General features: G+C 41.9%; 3 protein-coding genes across 5 annotated transcripts; 2 read left to right on the forward strand and 1 right to left on the reverse strand.

Moving 5' to 3' along the window:
* Positions 1–343: 343 nt before the first annotated feature.
* LOC123051959 (probable serine/threonine-protein kinase At1g01540) lies at positions 344–3,913 on the forward strand. The gene is made up of 7 exons (XM_044474974.1): positions 344–1,577; positions 2,358–2,462; positions 2,569–2,691; positions 2,775–2,945; positions 3,033–3,162; positions 3,264–3,476; positions 3,593–3,913. The coding sequence occupies exons 1-7, from the start codon at positions 961–963 to the stop codon at positions 3,722–3,724; spliced, it is 1,491 nt and encodes a 496-aa protein (XP_044330909.1). The 5' UTR covers positions 344–960; the 3' UTR covers positions 3,725–3,913.
* A 6,938-nt stretch (positions 3,914–10,851) lies between these two features.
* On the forward strand, positions 10,852–18,577 carry LOC123051960 (DExH-box ATP-dependent RNA helicase DExH10). Of its 2 annotated transcripts, none has more exons than XM_044474976.1 (17): positions 10,852–11,131; positions 11,669–12,681; positions 12,939–13,253; positions 13,465–13,569; positions 13,675–13,743; positions 14,538–14,705; positions 14,786–14,857; positions 14,931–15,047; positions 15,278–15,505; positions 15,627–15,785; positions 16,151–16,240; positions 16,328–16,423; positions 16,498–16,651; positions 16,735–16,883; positions 16,975–17,070; positions 17,282–17,374; positions 18,223–18,577. In XM_044474976.1, exons 2-17 carry the CDS (start codon positions 11,683–11,685, stop codon positions 18,331–18,333), a joined length of 3,021 nt encoding a protein of 1,006 aa, XP_044330911.1. In that variant the 5' UTR covers positions 10,852–11,131; positions 11,669–11,682; the 3' UTR covers positions 18,334–18,577. The 2 variants fall into 2 exon arrangements, with proteins under 2 accessions (XP_044330911.1, XP_044330910.1); XM_044474975.1 differs by having other exon boundaries at positions 10,909–11,131; positions 11,665–12,681.
* Positions 18,578–19,133: 556 nt separating this feature from the next.
* LOC123051963 (anaphase-promoting complex subunit 13) lies at positions 19,134–21,353 on the reverse strand. 2 transcript variants are annotated; one of them, XM_044474978.1, is made up of 4 exons: positions 21,153–21,353; positions 21,006–21,068; positions 19,719–19,822; positions 19,134–19,422 (listed from the first exon to the last, which is right to left on the reverse strand). In XM_044474978.1, the coding sequence occupies exons 1-3, from the start codon at positions 21,232–21,234 to the stop codon at positions 19,740–19,742; spliced, it is 228 nt and encodes a 75-aa protein (XP_044330913.1). In that variant the 5' UTR covers positions 21,235–21,353; the 3' UTR covers positions 19,134–19,422; positions 19,719–19,739. The 2 variants fall into 2 exon arrangements, with proteins under 2 accessions (XP_044330913.1, XP_044330914.1); XM_044474979.1 differs by having other exon boundaries at positions 19,719–19,801; positions 21,153–21,352.
* Between the last annotated feature and the right edge of the window lie 644 nt (positions 21,354–21,997).

Here is a 21,997-nt window from a genome sequence, read left to right on the forward strand (position 1 = left end):
TATACTAGTGCAAAAGAAAGTCAGGTTTATTTCAGAAAAACTTATAAACTTTTTTCACTTTTTTGTAATTATTAATTTTTATTGCTCATATAGGGTGTATATGGGTATTTTCCAGATCATTCACCGCTATTGGTCCATTCTGCAGCAGCAGTGTAACGTTCATGAAAGGATCCAAATCACCCTGCAAAAACAAATGATTGGATGTAAAAATAAAAAACAGGATTAGAAAAGTCGCAACCTGCTCTCCAATCCCCATGACAGCTCCTTCGGCAGATGGCGGAAAGGATATCAGCAGACACTCACTCCTCACCGCAATCCACACCTAAATAAACATTTGCCTCCCTTCTCCTTCTTCCACACTTTGAATTCACGCTGCGCCCGGCTTCCTCCCATGCATACGAAGCAGCAGTGCTCCCATTACTTCCCAATTACTCCTCTCGCTCCCACCCTCTTCTACCTTCTTCCCTTCAATTGTCATTCTCAGTCCATCACTCGAGCCTAGCACTAGCACTAGCATCATTTTCACCAACCTTCTACCCGTGCTCGGTAATCTTCTCCCCGCGTTTCTTGGCTCGCCGCGGAATTTCCATCGCACCAACCACCGGCTGCACCATATCTTTCTTTTTCTCTCGCCTCACCGTAATCCTGAATTTTCATCACGCCGACACCGACCGAGCCATCCACCGCCCTCCACTTTCCCAGCGAGCAAATCCAATCTTCGCAACCACATTGCTGCGGCCCTTCTTCCCTTTTGCACCCGATCACCCACCCCGATCAACTTCCTCTTCCTCCCCGCTCCCTTTCCCGTGCCGCCGTGTCCAGCATCTGGCCGTTTGCGAGGCAGAGTCCGATGATCTTTGCGGCTTGATTGCTCCGGGCGCGGCCAGAGATCCAGCAATCCGAGGGGAGCAAGAAGCTGCAGAGTGGTGGTACCTTTGCTCGGGCAGCTCCCTCCCATAAATGTCGGAGTCGGAGCTGTCCCGGAGCACGGTGCTGTTCGGGCTGCGCTTGTGGGTGCTCCTCGCCATCGCCGTCGGCGCCGCCTCCGTGCTGCTCCTTGTCCTCCTCTCCGTCCTCTGCTTCCTCGGCTCACGCCGGCGCCGGCCAACCACCCCCGCCCACCACCTCCCCACGTCCGCGCCTCCGAGTAAGGATGCCAGGAAGGTCAACGCGCCCGAGGGCATCCAGGAAGCCCCCTCCCACGCCGCCGCCGCGAAGATGCCGCTGGCGCGGGTGCTCCAGTCCCCCATAACGCCGCCGCCATCGGTCAAGGAGCAGCGCGTGACGTACCCGGAGCAGCCCCCGCACCACAGCCACCGGAGCAGCGGGATGCCGTCGTCGCAGGGCAGCACCTGCGAGAGCGGGGACGGCGCGGCCCCGGCGCACCACGCGCCGAAGGCGGCGCCGGAGGTGTCGCGCCTCGGCTGGGGCCACTGGTACACGCTCGAGGAGCTGGAGACGGCGACGGAGATGTTCGCCGACGAGAACGTGATCGGCGAGGGCGGGTACGGGATCGTGTACCACGGCGTGCTCGAGGACGGCACGCAGGTCGGTGTCAAGAACTTGCTTAACAACAGGTATTTTACAGCAACTTACTATTCATGGAACTCGCTCTGAAAATTTTACAGTAACTTGAAATTGTCATCTCGGATGAAGGTGTTGCCAACGTTGAAATATCATATCTGTCACTATTTGTGAATTGCATTGGCTATGGATCACTCGAGAACACCCTCGCCGATTTGAATTTGAATTTGAATTTGTGGGTGCTCCAAATTGAAAAGCCTCTATATGAGCTGCAGCTTAGGTTCAGTAATTTCAGGTATGTTCGTAGCCAGTAGCTTCAATGCGGCTGGTGGCGCTGCGCGCGGCCGTTGCCCACGTGATCAGTGTCGCCTGCTGGATTGCGTTCATCTCCTCGTCGGCTCTGGTGCCGGTGGCACCGCCACGGCTTGTGGACATCGGCTGGGAGGAGTAAGTGCAGATGGCGAGGTGGTGCGAGCGAGAGCGCACTGCAACTGCTCGATGAAATGCCTATGGGGGAGAGAGATATGATGACAAGGACAGAGGGTAGAGAGAGATATTGCCAGGTGTCAGGTGTGCGATGACCTGTCAACCCCATGCTTAGTCAGCACGCTTTGGCTAGGTTGAGGGACAAAAAATGTCCGGTTTAAAAAGTTGAAGTGCAAGTTTCCCGGATTTGGGGTTAAGGAACAAAACCCAAACTTGTCGATTAGTTGACGGACTAAAAATAGGTTTTTCTTCAATGTATATGTTCAACTTTTTAGGACCGGCTTGGATTGGTCAATGTTTAGTGTGTTACTCAAACTAATGAAAATTTTGTTTTCTTGACTTGTTAGGGGGCAGGCGGAGAAAGAATTCAAGGTTGAGGTCGAAGCAATTGGGCGTGTTCGGCACAAGAACCTGGTGCGCCTTCTAGGATATTGTGCCGAGGGGAATCAAAGGTATTATCTTGTTGTTCGTGCACGTTATTTGATTACTTTGGTGAGTTGTAGAATCAACAATTATGGATCGTGGCGATGTAAGTGTTGCTCATTCTGTTATTTTTAGGATGCTTGTGTACGAGTATGTTGATAACGGCAACTTGGAACAATGGCTCCACGGGGACGTTGGACCTGTAAGCCCCCTTACATGGGAACATAGGATGAAGATCATACTAGGGACAGCAAAAGGGTGCGTGTTGCTCAGATTGGATAACTCTTATTATTGGTGACATTTTGCCTAGTCACGTAAACATCTCACACTATGTAGTGTAGGTTATTGTATTTGCATGAGGGGCTTGAACCAAAGGTGGTTCACCGGGACGTCAAGGCAAGCAACATCCTTCTTGATAAGCACTGGAATGCTAAGCTCTCCGATTTCGGACTTGCGAAACTCTTAGGCTCAGAGCGAAGTTACGTAACTACACGAGTTATGGGAACTTTCGGGTTAGTTTCTCTGCATTGCCTGCACCTATGGTGATATTGTAATGTGGGATGAATTAGTGGTTACTAATTTGTTGTTGATCATTGCAGGTACGTTGCTCCAGAGTATGCGGGGACTGGGATGTTAAATGAAACAAGCGATGTATATAGTTTTGGGATCCTTGTCATGGAAATAATATCTGGTAGAGTACCAGTGGATTATAACAGGCCACCTGGAGAGGTTAGCTATTGATGTGTCTTTGTATAGCCTTATGAGCTTGTTAATGCATTTTTTACTGGAACTTGTTAGCTGCATTTATTTCTATAATTAAACATTTTCAGGCAAATTTAGTTGATTGGCTAAAGACAATGGTGAGCACCCGAAACTCTGAGGGGGTTGTGGATCCAAAGATGCCCCAGAAGCCTGCCTCTAGAGCAGTGAAGAAAGCTTTGCTCGTGGCGTTGCGATGTGTGGACCCTGATGCTTCCAAGAGGCCAAAGATTGGACAGATCATTCACATGCTTGAAGTTGAGGATTTCCCCTACAACAGAGATGTAGGTCAATAAAGGCATACATTCCTAATCTGGATTTTCATTTGATTTGGACATTCATGATCGTAAAGACAATGAAACATATGAATAAGAAAACATCATCTTATTGCTAATTTCAGGAACGTCGAGGCGGTAGAGCTCCAACGAAGGCAAGGTTGCCCGGGAAACCGACTAACGGAATAGATGATGGCGAAATTGACAACAGTGGGGACCATGACCAACCTTTCAGATGGAAAAATACAGTGGCCTAGGCATTTGTTCAGTTACCAAATCATGTGGAACCCCATGTTGTAAATAGGGGCAATACCTGGTGAAGCCGCAAACTGTCATTATTTTAGTGTCAGCCATGGAGGACATCACATCATATGTATATGTCATCAAAGGAACGCGGCAGCGGTAGTAGTAATCCTTGATTATTTATCCAATTGGAGATGTTTTTACATGATAATGTTGTGATCCTTTTAAGTTAACAACAGAATGTTAAAGCCCTCAGACGGCCTTTGGTTAAAAACTGGCCAGCGTTTGTGACTTGCACTGACGCTGACACCATTTAAAGAAGCTTCACATTTGAAGAAGTTTGACTTAAGACAATACCAAACCTTCACTTAATTTGGAACTGTGGGGGTACTTAGTACTGGAGATCAAAGAAGAACAACCAAAATGTGAAGCTGGTTGTTCAGTGATGGCGTCTACATCTAATCCGGGTTTCTTTTTCCTTCTGTTGCCTTCTTGTTTGAACATGTGAGGAACTTTGGCCAATGTGGTTAAAAAATGTGATTATTCATGTGCCCGTGTACAAATAACCTTAAGATATTTCTCGTTTGAAGGGCATGATCATTTCTAGAGTTACTTCTAAATTAGTTCATTTCTAGAATTTCATATTTTTGGAGTTTATAAAGTCAGTACACCCACTGTTCTAAATTAATTGGAGTTGTAGATATGTCTGAAGTCAAACTTGTTTAACTTTGACCAATGGTACATGAAAATATCCTGAAATCTACAAATCTAATATCAAAAATACGAAAATATATTTTATAAAGAACCTAATGAAACTAATCTGATTTTGTAGATGTTAATTTTTCTGTAAACTTGATCACATTTAAAGAAGTTTGAATTAAGACAAAACCAAACCTTCAATTAATTTGGAAATGGGGGAGTATTTGGTGCCGGAGATAAAAAACGAAGACCAAAATGTGAAGCTAGTTGTTCAGGGATGGCATCTACATCTAATCCGGTATTTTCCTTTTGTTGCCTTCTTGTTGGCACATGTGAGGAACTTTGACCAATATGGTTAAGACGTCGATGTACAAAATTAAAAGAAATAGATGGTGCCTGCCTGGCATCCATGTCAGGGCTATAATTCTCAGAACACAAAAGCTCTTTCCAGCTGAAACAAAATGTTAGCTGATATGTCGTGACCGTGACTGGAGCTTTTCTTAATGCAGCACGCATGAAGTATGCACATGCAGTTAAGCATCATCGTTTGACAAACCTGCAAACTGCCAGCAACAACCAAATTGGCATGTTCAGAAGTTGAAGCTTAAGAAAGAATATCAAACCAATAATGCAGAGAGCCTAGCCAGCACGATGAGTACAGCTTGGCCAAGATGCAAACGAGAGAGAGGGAGAGAGAGATGCAATGCTACAGTGAATACAACAAAGTACAGAAAGAATGAAAAAGAAATCTTCTTCCACTGTGCTGCACAAGCTGTTATCTGTACCGTCTTTTGTTACAAGATTTATTTTTTATTTTTTTACGGAAATGATCGGATCTATTGTAAAAGTTCACGGAAATACAACTCAAACATACTAAAAACTACATCGAGATTCCAAGACAACCGAACGATCACTACTGCCGTCAGAACGAGCCGTCGATGCGTCGTTCCCCTACCGTAGCCGGCTTGACCTTATCGATGACAACCAGTAAGTCTTCATGCACGTGCCCATAAGGACCATCATCCTAGAGCCGCATTCGTCGCTGTTTAGCCCTTGCATAGATCTGAATCACCTGACACCAAATCTCACCACATGACAAGAAACCCTAACCTCACAGCCTGAAGGAGACGGCGGGAATCTACGCCGGAGCTCCGTCGACTACGTCCAAATGGACGAACTCGAGGAGGATCGAAACCCGGAAGACAAACTCAAAGAAGATGCACCGTCATCCACCCGAGTGCCGCACCTGCGAGAACTAAAAAACCCTAACTTAAACTACTAACCGAAACAGAGGCAACGAGATTCTCCTCCCCGCCATCGGATCGGCAAGCAGAGGGGAGGCGAAACCACGGGCTCGCCGGTGAAGTCTGGAGGAAAAAGTTTGCCCTGGCCACCTAGGGTTAGGGGAGGAAACGAGAGGAAGTCACGTTTGTGCGCAAAGAAATACTTTTCTGTTACAAGATTATGTGGAGAGTGCAAGGAACTTGAAGATCGTATTTATCTGTTTGAGCTACTCTCTCGACTATATTATTTTTAAACACTTTCGCCCTGCTTTATGGATAAAGCATCAACCATCTCCGTACACCATTTTTTTTAAATACGTTTTCGCTCCGCTTTATAGATAAAGCATCAACCATGTTCATACACCAAGTTAGCCAAGTACAGGAAAAATAAATAAGAGATTTGTTGGGGCAACAACACAAGACATGCCCAAAAGAGAAAAAGGGAAAGCAATACATGAATCCTCATAAACGAGGAATCAACTGCTAGGAGGCTCGGCGAGCTGACAGTCGAGCACCTGAACATTATCCAACATGTTACCTAGTCGGTCTCTGTCCCACCGCCTATATAGCAGGGACTATTAATATTCTTCCCCGTGTTTGGCTACTAGATGAAGCTCTAGTTTCCCTCCGAAAGGATGAATTAATAACACTTTTGAGCTTGTCCATATTCTGAAAATTTTGACGTATCACCAAAATGTGAGACTTGTTCTTAATAAATGCGGGAAACAGCTCCACTAAGCTTATAGTGACTATATCATGCATCATAACTACTCCAGAAAATTTCAAATCATCATGCAAACTCGTTTTCTTGTTTAACAACAGTAGAAAACATAGCATGATATACGACACTGATCAAAATTCTAATAGGATGAGTGGAGGAGAAACATACCATTGAGTAATCCCCCAAAGTTTCAACACATATACTTGGTGAGAGAGGAAGATAAACAATGTGCATCAAGAAAAGTATGGATTTTTTTTTGAAAAATATGTGATGCTTGAGGAAGGTGGAAGAAACCTCCCATGCCCAAGCCCTTGTGTGGGTGGCTAGTGGGCCCCACACAACTCTACCAGGCGGCCACTCCTCGACCGTAACGATCTGGCCCCATCGTGTGGGCCTTTTGGAGGTCCTGGATGGGCCTCCACGTGCCACCGGTGCTCATTTATTTATTTGTGCACTAAAATGGTTTTTGATCATTTTTTACATTTTATTTTGACCACTTTTTATTATTTAATAAAGGTGCTTAATGACAGTAAAAACTCTACTTGAAAGCTTTAACTAAAATAAAAGGTACATGTAGGTCAGATGGGGAAATATTGAAAACTTTTGACTTTGTAATCACCAAGGATTCTATTAGGGAGGGTGATCAAGCATTTTTAGCAATTATTCATGGATTACGAAATCAGTTATATGCTTGTGTTACCTCCACTTGAGCATGGTTCCAACCATAATTATTCGATACAGGGTGCATTTGAAATTGGGAACTTCCAATATGAATGATCGTCACCCACTTTGACGGAGGACAATATTTATTTTCATTGATTTTGGCATTCCTTGGGAAATAAACAGTGTGTTCACTTCCTTCATTATTAAAAGTAACTTTTGCTTGAGTGAAATCAGTAAAATCCCATGTAGTGTTTAAAATGGTCTTGCAGGAATAAAGAGAGAAGGGTACTACATGAGCTATTTAAACACTACATGGTCTTGTAGTAACATTCAACTTTTGCATAGGCAAAAAATTACATGGGATTTTAAAATGGTCTTGCAGTAAAATCCCATGTAGTGCAATCAGCAATTTCTTTAGCAATAACATTCAGCTTTTGCATAGGCAAATAGTCATGAGCAATTTCTTCCAAGTTGATTATGCTTCTAGGTGGAAAATAATTGAACCATATCTTAGCATCACCTCAAAGTGAAAAAGTAAATAACTTAGGCGTGTAATGGTGAAGGTACATGCCTTTCTTAGCAAAAAAGATTTCAAATTCCTCAAGCTTCACTATATGATCGTAAGGATTTTCATACTCCCTACCGTTGAACCCATTTGATTCAACAATATATATCAGGTTCAACAGAGAATCCACTAGCATTATCTTTAAAATATATGGTAGAAGCGCACAATTCATTGTCGGGGATAAACATCTCCCATAAAGCTCTCCTTCTAAATAGTCCAATTCTAGCATCAAGATCATTATTAGTTTCACAATTCACAAAAGATGTAGCAAAGTTTTAATCATACACAATGGGTGTACGTGGAGTGTTTGGTTCCCTAAGTTGTGAAGTGGATGCATTAGCAGCCTCATCAAGTTATTTTGCTCTATAAATGTACATATCTAAAAATTCTCCAAAGAACCCATATAAGCAATATCAAGTATAAGATCATCACTAACATGTTGGATTGTGTATCAGGTGCACATAGACGTGTGGGTGGTGTGACTAGTTAATTTAAAACTAATGATGAATCAAGAACATGTTCTGGTTTTGAAGGCACAATTTTTACCTTCGAGTCTTGAGTTGTTCCCATGATGGAAAATGAATTCAGTAAACAAGTAATTCCCAAGTTGACTTATACATACATCTATAACACTATGCTCCCTAGTTTTAAAGTGACCACATTCAATTGAGGTCTTCAATTGAAATTGGGTCACCTGATTTTGACTGGGTCAACAATTTTTTAAAGTTCTCTCATTCAATTCGTTTATACTATAGGCTATGCTTCCTAATTTTTAAGGTCTCACTATTAATTGAGGTGTTGAATTTATAATTGGGTCACCCGATTTTGACCGGGTCAACAATTTCTCAAGAAGCTCTCTCATTCAATTCTTTTAATTCCCTATGTTCCCTAATTTTGATGCTCTTTCATGCAATTAAGGTATTCAACTTTTGGATTAAGTATATGATTTTGACCGGGCCAACAATTTTTCAAGTCAATCAGCAGCAACCGGCCTATAAAAACACATCAATTCCGCGCACCCTCCCACCACCTAGAAAAAAGAAGCACCACCATGTGATGTTGTAGCACCAATATAGTACATGCAACCACTGACGCAGAAATTTCCCCACATAAACATACGTTGGTTAGCGGATAACACGGAACCACATCACGAAAGACCCATCAAATCACCGCATTATAAAAAAAACACAAATCCATCATCTCCCCACCGGTCAAACTAAATATTCCATCAGTTCCAAAATACAAGGGGTATTACTTTTTGGAAAGTTAATTTTCTTTAACTTTGACCAGTTCAGAGCAAAAAAACCGCATCCACATTATTAAACAAAAAAGTACGGAAATTTATTTCAAGATGAATCTAATCATACTGATTTGATATTATAGATTCTGATTTATTTATCTACAAATTTGATCAAACTTAAAAGGTTTGACTTTTTAAAAAAAAGTAATACACCTTATGTTTTGAAACCGAGTGAGTAACTTTTTTTAAGAAACCCAATAACACCAATGGTGCAGCAAAGCACACCCAACCCTTCTAGTACATAGATCTACGCTACCTGACAACGACACCAGAAAGTGCTTGATATCCCCCAAGTGCAAAGGATCACATTACTCTCCATTGAGAAGCATTACAACCCTAATTTATATTTGACATGGTTGGAGCCAGAGAATACTTATAATTTTTAGCAGTTGAGTTGTCAATTCCACAATCATCTGGAAACAATATTTGATCAAGAATTTTTTTAGTATAAAATGCCCGCAGTAATTGTGATTGTTGCATGTTTTATACAAAAGTAAATGAAAGCAGCAAATACCTAGCGGTTGCCAAGTATCAAGTATCTTAAAGAGAAAGCCAATTATATGAAAAAATAGGCACATGGTTGGTTAATGGGAGGTTGAGTGTATCCAATGTAAAAAATGTTTGCGTAATGTAAAAGAAATGTTCCGTACCATTAAAAAATGTACGTGACATTTTATGGAAATATTCTCATGCTTTGAAAAAAATTCATGAATCTCTTGAAAATTTATATAAAATGTAAAAAAAATTCATAGGTTAAAAAATGTCTATTTTCACTATAAAAATGTATATGACATTTTAAGGAAATAATCACGTGTTTGCAAAAAAATGTCTATGAAAATTTTCCAAAATGTTTATACAATCAAAAAATGTTTGCATAGTTTAGCAAAAATGTTTATTGCCATTTAGAAAAGTGTACAATGTGTATTTGGCAAAATTATTACCATGAATTCAAAAAAGTGTTCAAAACATGTATTTTTATAAAAGTTTACATCATGTATTTGAAAAATGTCCATCGTGTATCATAAAAATGTTCCATGGGTGCTCTAAAATATACATATGTGCTGAGAAAAAAGTGGATATGTTTTGAAAAATAAAACCGATAAAAACCTACAAAAAACAAAAAAACCAGAGTAAACAAAGAAAATCAAGAAAGAAACAAAAAAAAGACAAAGTATATACGATGAAAGAGAAACCAAAAACCAAGGAGAAAACAAAGAAAACCAAAGCAAAATGAAGAAAAAAACTAAGAAAACCAGTGAAAATAAATAAAACCAAAGAAATTAAAAAATACAACGCACATCGAACTATCCGTACTACTGGGCCGGCCCACTAGACGTCGCCCATAGGCGATTTCTACCAGGAATCGGTACAAACAACATATAGCCCTGACAGTAATAAAGCACTCCGGTGAACTAGGAAAACCAATGACAACAACAAAGACACTAACAAAGTCCCAAAAGAGTTGAGGTCGACCACCACCACACCCTGTAGGCGTAGCGGGGTGCCTCGCACTAAGGGCATCTCCAACGCTAGGCGCTAAGAGAGGGGGCTAGAAAAATGGTCCTAGCCGATCGGATGACACACGGATTGCTATTTTCTACCAATGTTTAGCGCCGATGGTTAGCGCCCAGCGTTGGGATAGATGACGCTTGGTGCTTTAAAAAAATTCTGGTATTTATTTTTTTCTGTTTAAGCGCCCAGATAAGCGCTCTTGCCCTAAGCGGCACATAGCCGCGCACAGTAGGGTGCAGTAAACAGTTTTTACACCTTTTTAGATGAAATAGTTTTTGCATTGTACACACAATTTTCCAAGAAGAGTGTCCTAATTTCGAAACCCAGAGCATAGATACATTCCCGGGCCGTATTTTTGCATTAGTTTTGCGCCATCAAAGCAGGCCCTTAGACTTCCTCTCCTGGCCTCATGTTCCAAGCCCACGTCTCTTCACCAAGAGAAAAAAAAGGCTCCAAGCCGCCCCAATGCGGCTCTAAAAACCTCCTCTTCCCCTGTACCCTAGAGCTGCCGCCGCGCCGTAGCTTAGCGTCACCGCCGACGCCTCAACCCCCAACCCTCAACCGGCCAACCCCTCCGCCTCTCGCTCGCGGGCGCCGCCGCCATCGCCGTTGCCGCTCAAGCTCGTCGCCTCCCTGCCATCCCAGCCCCGTCCGCAATTTTTGCCGTTGGTCTCTGAGGTATGAGCTCGTGTCATCCATGTTTAGTTAAACCCCTGACCTCGAGAAATGCTGGGTGTGCGGGCGCTTACCCGGTGCGCCATCTAGATCCGCCCCTGCCCCTGCTTAGCGTATCTTGCCGGAATTGATTCGTTTCGCTTTTATGTTCCCGGTCCGTTTGTTCTGGCAATTTTCTGTGTATTTTTAATTATAAATGTTTGATGCGGTGAAGTGCTAATTTCTGTATATGGCTGGGGGGAATTAAATTGAGAACTTTCTGAGACACTCCACTCAGTTCGCGTACGAAAGCGCCCACTGTTCACTGTTGGGACACATAATCTGTTTTTGGTACTGTTGTGGTTTAGAGTTTGTTCTTACTGGTACCGTGGTATTGGAATCTTTCAAGCTGGCTAAATCCACACCATTCTTGACATTTTAAGTGGCAATTCTGGTGTAGCGCTGCTCCTAGCAATGTTTTCTTTCCTCTTAGGGGGTTAATTAAATGTTTCTGATGTTATCCTGCTGCAATTGACTCATGTTCCTGATCTGATAAGGTAGGCTGTATCGAAGAAATGGAAGAGGTGGAGAATTCCAGCAAGCGTAAAGCACCCGAGCTGAGCTCGGAGGACAATTCCTCCGCTGCCGTTCTGGACGAGCAGCAGTCGCTGCCTGGCTTGACTGCCAAGCGTCCGAACCTTGCCCGGTCGTGCATCCATGAGGTCACTGTCCCCAACGGCTACGATATGTCCAAGGATGAGGCCGTACATGGGACCCTTTCAAACCCTGCGTTTAATGGGGAGATGGCCAAGACATACCCGTTTCAGCTCGACCCCTTCCAGAGCATCTCCATCGCGTGCCTGGAGCGGAACGAATCTGTCTTGGTCTCGGCTCACACCTCTGCGGGGAAGACGGCCATCGCTGAGTACGCCATTGCAATGTCGTTCAGAGACAAGCAGAGGGTTATATACACCTCTCCGTTGAAGGCTCTGAGTAATCAGAAGTACAGGGAGCTTACTCAGGAGTTCTCTGATGTTGGATTGATGACTGGCGATGTCACGCTTCAGCCAAATGCTACTTGCCTGGTCATGACAACAGAAATCCTGAGGGCGATGCTTTATAGGGGCTCCGAGGTGATCAAGGAAGTTGGTTGGGTTATATTTGATGAGATCCACTACATGAAGGATCGTGAGAGAGGCGTTGTGTGGGAAGAGAGTATAGTTTTCCTGCCCCCTGCCATCAAGATGGTCTTTCTTTCTGCTACCATGTCAAATGCAACCGAGTTCGCTGAGTGGATATGCAATCTGCACAAGCAGCCTTGTCATGTGGTGTACACAGACTTCAGGCCAACACCGCTACAGCACTATGTGTTCCCAATAGGTGGGTCTGGTCTCTACCTTGTAGTGGATGAAAATGGTCAGTTCAGGGAGGATAATTTTCTAAAGCTGCAAGACACATTTGCAAAGCAACCTAGTCAACCAGATGGGAGGAAGGGCGGTGGGCCTAAAGCCAGTGGCCGAATCGCAAAAGGTGGAAATGCTTCTGGAACATCTGACATATACAGAATTGTCAAGGTAGGCAGTCACTGACATACTGTATGCAAGATAATTTCTGGACTTATTGTGCTTTCTAAATTTATCAACAATAGATGGTTACACTTTCTTCAGCTTGCATGGATATTTTGTAATTCACCACTCACTGGGTTAGGAAACTAGGCCGCAATTACGTCTTACTTTTCAGTATTCACTGTTTAGTTGTTGATGTTTTATACCTAGTTTAATTCTTTCCACTCATATCCTCGCTTAATTTCGATTGAATTATAATTCTGCAGATGATTATGGACCGCAAGTTTCAACCAGTCATAATTTTCAGCTTTAGTAGAAGAGAATGTGAGCACCATGCCATGTCGATGTCAAAACTTGATTTCAACACTCAGGAAGAAAAGGATAACATCGAGCAGGTTTTCCGTAGTGCTATTTTCTGTTTAAGTGAGGAAGATAGAGGGTTACCTGCTATAGAGTTGATGTTGCCTCTTCTTAAACGAGGTATTGCAGTACACCATTCTGGACTGCTTCCATTAATTAAAGAGCTGGTGGAATTGCTCTTCCAAGAAGGTCTTGTGAAAGCTCTTTTTGCTACTGAGACGGTGTGCCCTTTAACCCTGATTACCCGCTTGGCCTTATACTTATTTTGTCCCTTTACATGTAGTATAACTTGGAATTACATTCCTCAAATGGACTTCTATTTTTTGTTTTTGAACTACGGAAAGTCAGAGAACTATTGTCTTATACTTTCTGGAATGCATCTTACACTCTTTAGGAGCACCATTTGATTGATAATGATTGTTATTTCCTCAGTTTGCCATGGGCCTGAACATGCCTGCAAAAACAGTTGTCTTCACATCTGTCAAGAAATGGGACGGTGATAGTAACCGCTATATTGCTTCTGGAGAATATATACAGGTAAATATTTTGTATATGAAGAGAAGTCGGGCATATGGATAGATTTATTAGGTTGATTGAATTTTGTACAAGCCCTTCTTACTATAATTTTGTATGCATTTGTAGATGAGTGGAAGAGCTGGTCGACGTGGCATGGATGCACGTGGTATTTGTGTTATAATGATTGATGAGAAGGTAAGGCTGTGCAGTCTTCTGTTGCAACTATCTTTGTTTTATTTAATAAATTTTATAAAGCACTATGATCATGCAAGAAGCTTTGTTTTCTCTTTGTTGACTGAACAAGCCTAATGAACTCTTCATTTAATACAATGATTTGATCAAATGCATCCCTATCCAGATTCTGCAGTTGTCTTTTTGGGTTGATTAAGCATAATGAAATGTGACAACTGATAACTGCTTTATTTTTGTCTGATGCAAATGGTTTCTATTTCACTTCTAGTCATGGTTCTCATTGCAATAGATGTTTATCAGTTTTGATATTTAAAGTTTTAAACTATAACAGTTTCATCGTTATTCGTATGCAGTGAGTTAAGATGTGTTTTAAGACTTTACATTTGAAAGATATATGACCTGTTCCAACCTCTCACCTCTGAGTAGTTGTGTTGAGTGTCATTTTGTGCTGTTGAAGTTGTCCACCCAAGAGATGGCGTTCCATGTTCATATTTGGATTTAATTCTCATATTGATATTCACTTAGCTTGCAGTTGCAGTAGTTATGCAAATTTAATTTGTTCTGACTTCTTAGTGGTTGTGTTAACATTCACTTTGCGCTATTGGAGCTGTCCTTCAAGACACTTATTTCATCCTATATTCATGCTTGAATTGCCTTCCATATCAAGACACTATATCAAGATTTGTTTTGTAAGCCGTGGTTCTTATGCAACTTAAATACACTGAGCTTTTGTGGCGTGCTCATGCGCTTCCTTTAGTCAGACTTTTGCTTGGTCTTAATATGAGTTAAATTTACAGATGGAAATGAGTGTTATCAAGGACATGGTGTTAGGTAAACCAGCGCCTCTCATCAGTACTTTTCGACTGAGCTACTACACTATTCTGAATTTACTGAGTCGTGCGGAGGGCCAATTTACTGCTGAACATGTGATCCGGAATTCATTCCACCAGTTTCAGTATGAAAAGGTTTGTCTCAGGACCTCTTATAGATGCCTCTCCTGACATTTCCTTGGCAATGTCAAATATTAGCTTCCCTTGCTCTTCAGGCATTACCTGAAGTCATTCAGAAGATTACAAAGTTGGAAAATGAAGCTACATTGCTGGACTCTTCTGGAGAGGTATGCTATTTTAATTGTAGCAATGCATAACTGTTCTTCTGTTTGACTAACGTCTTAACACTTCTCTGTACAGAATGATCTTGCCGAGTATCACAAGTTAGGGCTTGATATATCTGAACTTGAAAAGAAAATCATGTCTGAGATGATTAGACCAGAGAGAGCTTTGTTATATTTGGTCCCTGGAAGGCTGGTACGTAACTCTATTTCTCATAGGTTCTGTTCTTTCTTGAGGATGAGATATACATGTTCATTAATGCTTGATATATTTGAACTTGACAGCACTACAGCAGGTATGCTGTATCTAGTTATGTTCACCATTTTATTTTATTTGTTGAACCGCAGCTTTGTTTTGACTATGATGTTGGTTTTATAAAATTTGCACAAATTCCCTTGCACTCAGAGCAATTTGCTTCATGGCAGGTTAAAGTCAGAGATGGCTCAACAGACTGGGGGTGGGGTGTGGTCGTAAATGTTGTGAAGAAACCTCCAGCATCTAGTACTCTCCCCCCTGCATTAAGTGCACCTCGCAATAACTATATAGTGGATACCTTGCTTCATTGTTCTTCAAGTTCAAGTGAGAATGGAGCCAATGGACCACGTTCAAAGCCATGCCCACCTCGCCAAGGGGAGAAGGGAGAAATGCATGTGGTGAGTTGAAGCACATGATCAAGGGTTTTAATTGGTGGCATATCTTTTCAGTTCACTGGACTCGCGTTATGATGGTCATTTATCCCAAAACTATTTTTGACTAATGCTGAGGTTTATGCAGGTGCCTGTACCATTACCTTTATTATCTGGTCTAAGCAGCGTTAGAATCAGCATTCCAACTGATCTACGACCACCTGAAGCGAGGCAAAACATACTCTTTGCAGTTCAAGAACTAGGAAAACGTTACCCCCAAGGGCTTCCAAAGCTACATCCAATTACGGTGAAAATTCTTTTTACATGATGCCGCTTTTTAATCTTGTTAATGTTGCACTGCAAGTGACATTTCTGTCTAGAGAGCGGAAATTCCAAAAAAAGAAACGCTGCAAAATATCTCATCAGGATTTAGATGGACATTTTTTTGGCACTTAGCATGCCACTCACCCATGCATGATACACAGGCAGAGAACACAGATGCAATAGCTCAAATAACAATATCCGTTGATGTCTTCTTGTGCTCTACCTTCTGTTGTCATTTTTTTTTCTGTCGTATTTAGCTGGTCCAGTTCCTGGGAGCATATTTTCTTATCATCTGGCATTGTAAAGTGATCTCTTTGATATTCTGATATAATCTGATACAATTAATAGGACATGGGTATTGAAGAAACTGAATTAGTTGACTTGGTTCATAAACTTGATGGCCTCGAGCAGAAATTATGTTCTCATCCACTTAATAAGGTATGCCTTGTCATCACCTTTCAATTAAGAAATGTCCAGTCCTTTTGTACTGTGACCCACTTATTTTTTGCTATTTTTGTGTCTTAGTCTGATCAAAGTGAGCAGCAACTGTCATGGTACCAAAGAAAGGCTGAACTGAACCATGAAATTCAACAACTAAAGTCAAAGATGCGGGATTCACAGGTTGGTTAGTTCTTTGTATACTTGATCGTTCGTACAGAGCTAAATGTGTTCTTACGCTTTTCTCCTCCATTCAGCTGCAAAAATTTAGGGATGAACTAAAGAACCGGTCTCGCGTTCTGAAGATGCTTGGTCACATTGACACGGATGGTGTTCTCCAGCTAAAGGGACGTGCTGCCTGTTTAATAGACACTGGGGATGAGCTGCTTATCACTGAACTTATGTTCAACGGTACTTGCTTAATATGATACCATGTTCAGTTTCTTTTTTGTACTTTATATTCAGGATTTCATTAATATGCTGTACGTGACTAGGTACATTTAATGAACTTGATCACCATCAAGTTGCTTCTGTTGTTAGCTGCTTTGTACCGTGTGAGAAGTCAAGTGAGCAAATACGCCTGAGAAATGAACTTTCTAAGCCAATGATGCAACTCTCGGAGGCTGCCAGAAAAATAGCTGAGGTGCATACATACTTGTTGTATCACCACTATTTACTATCTCACTAGTCCTTATACTTGTAGTGGGATCTCTGATTTCTCATTCTTGTTTTAGGTACAACGAGAATGCAAATTGGACGTAAATGTGGAGGAATACGTTGAATCAACTTGTAAACCCTATCTGATGGATGTCATATACTGCTGGTCAAAGGTTGGTCAGACTATGCATGTGCAGTTTGTGATGTCATACATTTTTTGTCTTTTTGGAAATTTCCAGCCATTGATAAAATCTTATTTCCAGTTGTGACATTTGATCATTATCATGCCTAATCACCCCATCAGATGCAATGTTACTCTACATGGTTAATTCTGTTGCAGTTTCTTTACCTCTATATCGATTCCTGATTATCATGTTCACACAGGGCGCGACCTTTGGAGAGGTGATAGAAATGACTGACATTTTTGAAGGAAGCATCATACGGCTAGTTAGGAGGCTGGATGAATTTCTAAATCAGGTATGTGTTGCGTATGCTACGCCCTACCAGTACCTGCTCTCTCCATTCGCAGATGCATGTTGTTTGGGACATTGATATGGTCTCCAACATACATCTTTGACTGTTACTTTATACATGTATATGCTTGTAAAAAATATGGAAATTTTCATTTTGTGAAGTTATTTTTCATGAAAAATCTAAAAGTATTATTTTCCCTACCAATGTCAATATTTATAATTATTTTAACAGTCAAAGCTATACAAGTTTGACTGCATGCTTTGTAAGACGACACATACTCTATTTAGGAAAGGAAGCAGTAAATCACTTGGACAATCAGAATGTCTGGCATTGAATGTCCTGTTTGGATCAATGTGCAAGTGAATCAAAAATTGTCTGCCTTTGAATATCCCCTTCGGATCAATGTGCATCCGTGTCGAGGAAGTTTAATACTGTGACATTGCCGAATATGACGTACAAGTTGAAGTCTAGCCGAAATCATTCCATGACTCAATTACTCACCAAAAAAAAAGCTAAACCAACTAAAATTGTCGTACTCGTACTGCCTGATTTCATAGCTTGCTTGGCGTGGTAAGTAGCTGGTATTTATTTGGATGTAGTGGTTGACTTGTGTTGCCTCTGTACAAGGAAATGTAGCCACATACCTATGTTGCTTCTGTGGAGGTTGACTATGTTGCCTCCGTAGAGGTTGACTATAGTAATTGTGACTGGCATCCACATTCTTCTATGCCTTTTTCTGCATGCCTACCACTTCATTTTCCTGTTCCCAAGTCTGTACATAGTCAACAGAAGTAGACGTGCATTGTTTTACTTCTCGAACCTAACTGACTGTGTGACTCTGTTTATACCAGCTAAAAGCTGCTGCTGAAGCCGTTGGGGAGGTAAACCTTGAGAAGAAGTTTGGGTTGGCGAGCGAGAGCTTGCGCCGGGGTATCATGTTTGCCAACTCATTGTACCTGTGATCAGTGGAGCTCCAGCAGTTGTACCATACGGGGTATATGTTAGCATATCAAATGTAGCTGTCTTGTATTTTGTCTTTGACATGGCATGGAGATGTAGCCCTCATCTGTCGCAGCGTAGGATGTAACCTTCTACTTTAGTAAACCCTTAGGCCGCAACCGTTTCATCAGAAGATTAGAAGCAATCTGCTATACATCAACATTTTTACAAGTGGTCCGATGCCTGAAATGGCACCAAGTTATATTATACCTGTCTCATTTTAGACATTATTATGTGATGCTGTGGTTAGCAGGTTTTGGATGTGTTGTCATCAAGCAATCCTCTTTACATCGCCGTGGCATGTGTTATGGAGTCTAGTTAGCTACTGAAAGATTATGCCCTGAAGACACTTCAGGGAGTTCTTTTTTTATGCATTTAGAAACGAGTTATTCGAAAATTACTGCATTGCTGAATGAATGTGATATATCAGTCCATAGCGTTATGTTCATAACAAACATGAATGAGTCTAGTTATTGAAGTAAGAGATCGCCATATTTTTTGAAAATGCAGCAGATGTTGTTATAGCAGAATTGTTGAATTACTGGTCCTTGCGTGTGCAGTTTGAAATGTTAAATTAAATTTTATTTGCAAGTTAAAGAAATGCATGATCAAACTGTGACCTTGTCATTGTATTGTACAGCTATACAATATAAGTAATTTTGCCCCCCACACTCTCACAAGCCCTTTAATTTAAGAATGCCTTAATGTTTCAAACATTCCAAGCTGAACTGGCCTTCAGAGGTGAGTGACGACACTAAAGCGGTTTAAGAAACAACAGCAAACAAATATTATATGTCAGGAACTTTGTACATAGCCAAACTTCTCAAATGATCGCCTCCAGAATTACGAACTGGCTACATAATCTAGTTTCTGACGATGTTCAATACCATCATGCTGCCAATATCTGGAGCATCTACATATTGCCATGACACAGTACAGTTCAACCAGATACACTACACTAGTTCATCCACTGGATTTAAGAAATATCTACAAAGGCCAGAGTCCGCCGTGCAGCTCCTAGAATTCCAGCAGAATCTTGATCCCTTGAAGCACTGCAGTTCATACCAAGTTAGACCATGGACAGATTAGCGACGGGCTCTGCTACACAAACCACATGACAGCATATGTTCATCATAAAGTTCAGTATCTAGCCAAGAAGATGCTATGCACGGAAACTAATAGACTTCGTATGGAAAATGCTTATGATTTTATGAAAAACATGATAGTGAATAATGATCACTATTGACGAGCACAAGATTTATCCTAACAGCATTTTTGGGTGTTTGTATGCTGCATTAATGAATCATTGTACCATGTCAGCTTGCGCTTAAACCAGCAATGTTCTTACCTTGTACTAGATCATAAGCAGTTAGATATTCTCCAAGGCAAAATCCCTCCATACGTCCCCTTGTGCTGGCTGGCTTTCCTGATCTGTTTGGTATGAAATAATTCCTATCAAGAATTGCAATATTATACCAGCTGTTGAGTATTGACCATAAAGATAGGAAAGATTTTACATTTCAAATTTCTAAAAGATACCATAATAGTGTAAGGCATTCGACTTCAACCATTTGTATTGCTCAAAAATGTAATACAGTGGTACTTATGCCTAGCAATCAAGCAGACATTCATATTACAAAAATTGAGTTCAAGGTGTTTTTACGCTCCAAGTTTCGTCAAAGAGTAAAGATGCAAGCATACAGTCAACATTTCATCACGGGGAGACAATTTGAAATTGCATTAGAAATAATATTACTTGATCAATTGAAATAGGTTATAAAGAAAATTTGCTAACAGAAACCATGAACTCCAGTCGGGCTTGGGCCAAGCGTTTGATCGTGGTTAATAGTTTACTGCTAAATAAATCAACAAACTTAAACATCCATGTTAAACGCCAATGTGAGTGCAATAAGGCAGCCCAGAAAATCCTGGTGTGAGAGTAGATGGTTACAAGTGATAAATAATTCAATCTTAACTCCACACTCAATTGCATAGAGCGCTAGAACTAACAGCATTTTTATGATGTGGCTCTAGTGAAAAAAGGCAGCTCACTTCTGTTATATATTTCCCCGTTCCAAAATAAGTGATGTGGTTTTAGTTCAAATTTCAAGGAAATCCACGTCACTTGTTTTTGAATGGAGGGAGTAGATATAAGACGTTTTTTGTCACTGTCATGGACTTCAAAAACGTCTTACTCAAAAGTTACAGAGGGAGTATCATGCTGCTATTGGGATTTGGGAATCTAAGGGCGCACACCAGCAAGAGCGGAACAGTAGCGTATCACTGGTGTAATGGAAGTTTCATCAGTAAGATGCCCTACAACAGACACATTTCCCTAACAAGCAGCCACAGCATGATGCAACCCCATGACCTAATGCCTTCAATTTGTTTGGGAAGCTATGGGCTAATGGCAGTTCTAGGAGTCTAGTTGCACAAATTAAACCTAGCATCGCAATCTGGGAGCTCGGTGGCTGTGCCTACTGCCTAACCTAGAACACCATCAATCAACTGTCCAAGCGCAAGCGGGGTTCGCATCCCGGATGCAGATCGGGATTGATTGATTCAAAACTCATCACCACAGGCCACGGACTGCGCAGGAGAAGGCGATAGAGAGGGAGGCGGAGCGCGGGCGTACTTGCGGGCGCTGGGTCCTCGGTGTCCTCGGTCTTCACGGCCATCGCCGGCGGCACGGGGATATCTGCAACACCAATGGGTGAGCGGATCGATTTGGTCTACTCGGTTAGGTCGCCGGGCGCGGAAAGGGAGGGGAGGGCGCGCGTACCGTCGGCGGGGAGGGTGTCGCGCATCCACTGCTCGTCGACGATGTCGATGAGGATGCCCAGGCTCAGGCTCTGGTCGCCCATCTTCTCCTCCGCCGCGTCGTCTCCTCTGCTCTCCCGTCGGCCGCCGCTACCTGGCCACCGGAGCCGTGTCGTTCGGTCGGAATGGGGGCCTGCAGTTTCGACCAAACGAAGGGGCTTTATTTAGCCGGCCCGTGTGGTTTTGGGCCGGAATTCGGCTCAGACTGGGAACTGGCTAGTGGCCTAGCCCCGTATTTTCGCGATCCCCACTTGTGAAAAAATAATTGAATACGCCCCTTTGATTCATACGATTTTTTCTTCATATGGTGATAATTTTTTTTTGCGAAGAATATGGTGATAATTTTGATTTGCGTGACTAGAAATTTTGTAAAATCCTTATGATTCATTTCCACTCTGTTTTGGAGAAAACTCTTCATCCACTCAAACTATGGTAATATTTCTTTATTTTTCATGTGCCGACAAAACACTCTTTGGTCATTATTCATGTAGTTTTCTAATCCTATAGAATCCCACTTCAATTACATAGTACTTTCTTTTATCTATAATGTATTTTGGGAATCATTTGATTCAACAGGTCATAAATGTTTGCTCTCTAATCAAAGGGAGTGAATGCATGATACCCATCCAATCCAGAGGAGCAGTGGGAGGGAAGCCGGCGCGGGGTGGGGAGAAAGAGGGGCCGAAAATAAGCGGGAAAGGGTAGAATTGGAGGAGGGTACCCGACTATTACAAGCTCAAGAATACATATAGCGGGAAAAAAATAATCTAAGTGGCAAGAAAGACACTTGGTGGCTGATCTGAGACC

The sequence above is a fragment of the Triticum aestivum genome, chromosome 2D, assembly GCF_018294505.1.
Source record: "Triticum aestivum cultivar Chinese Spring chromosome 2D, IWGSC CS RefSeq v2.1, whole genome shotgun sequence".
NCBI classification, from domain to species: domain Eukaryota; kingdom Viridiplantae; phylum Streptophyta; class Magnoliopsida; order Poales; family Poaceae; genus Triticum; species Triticum aestivum.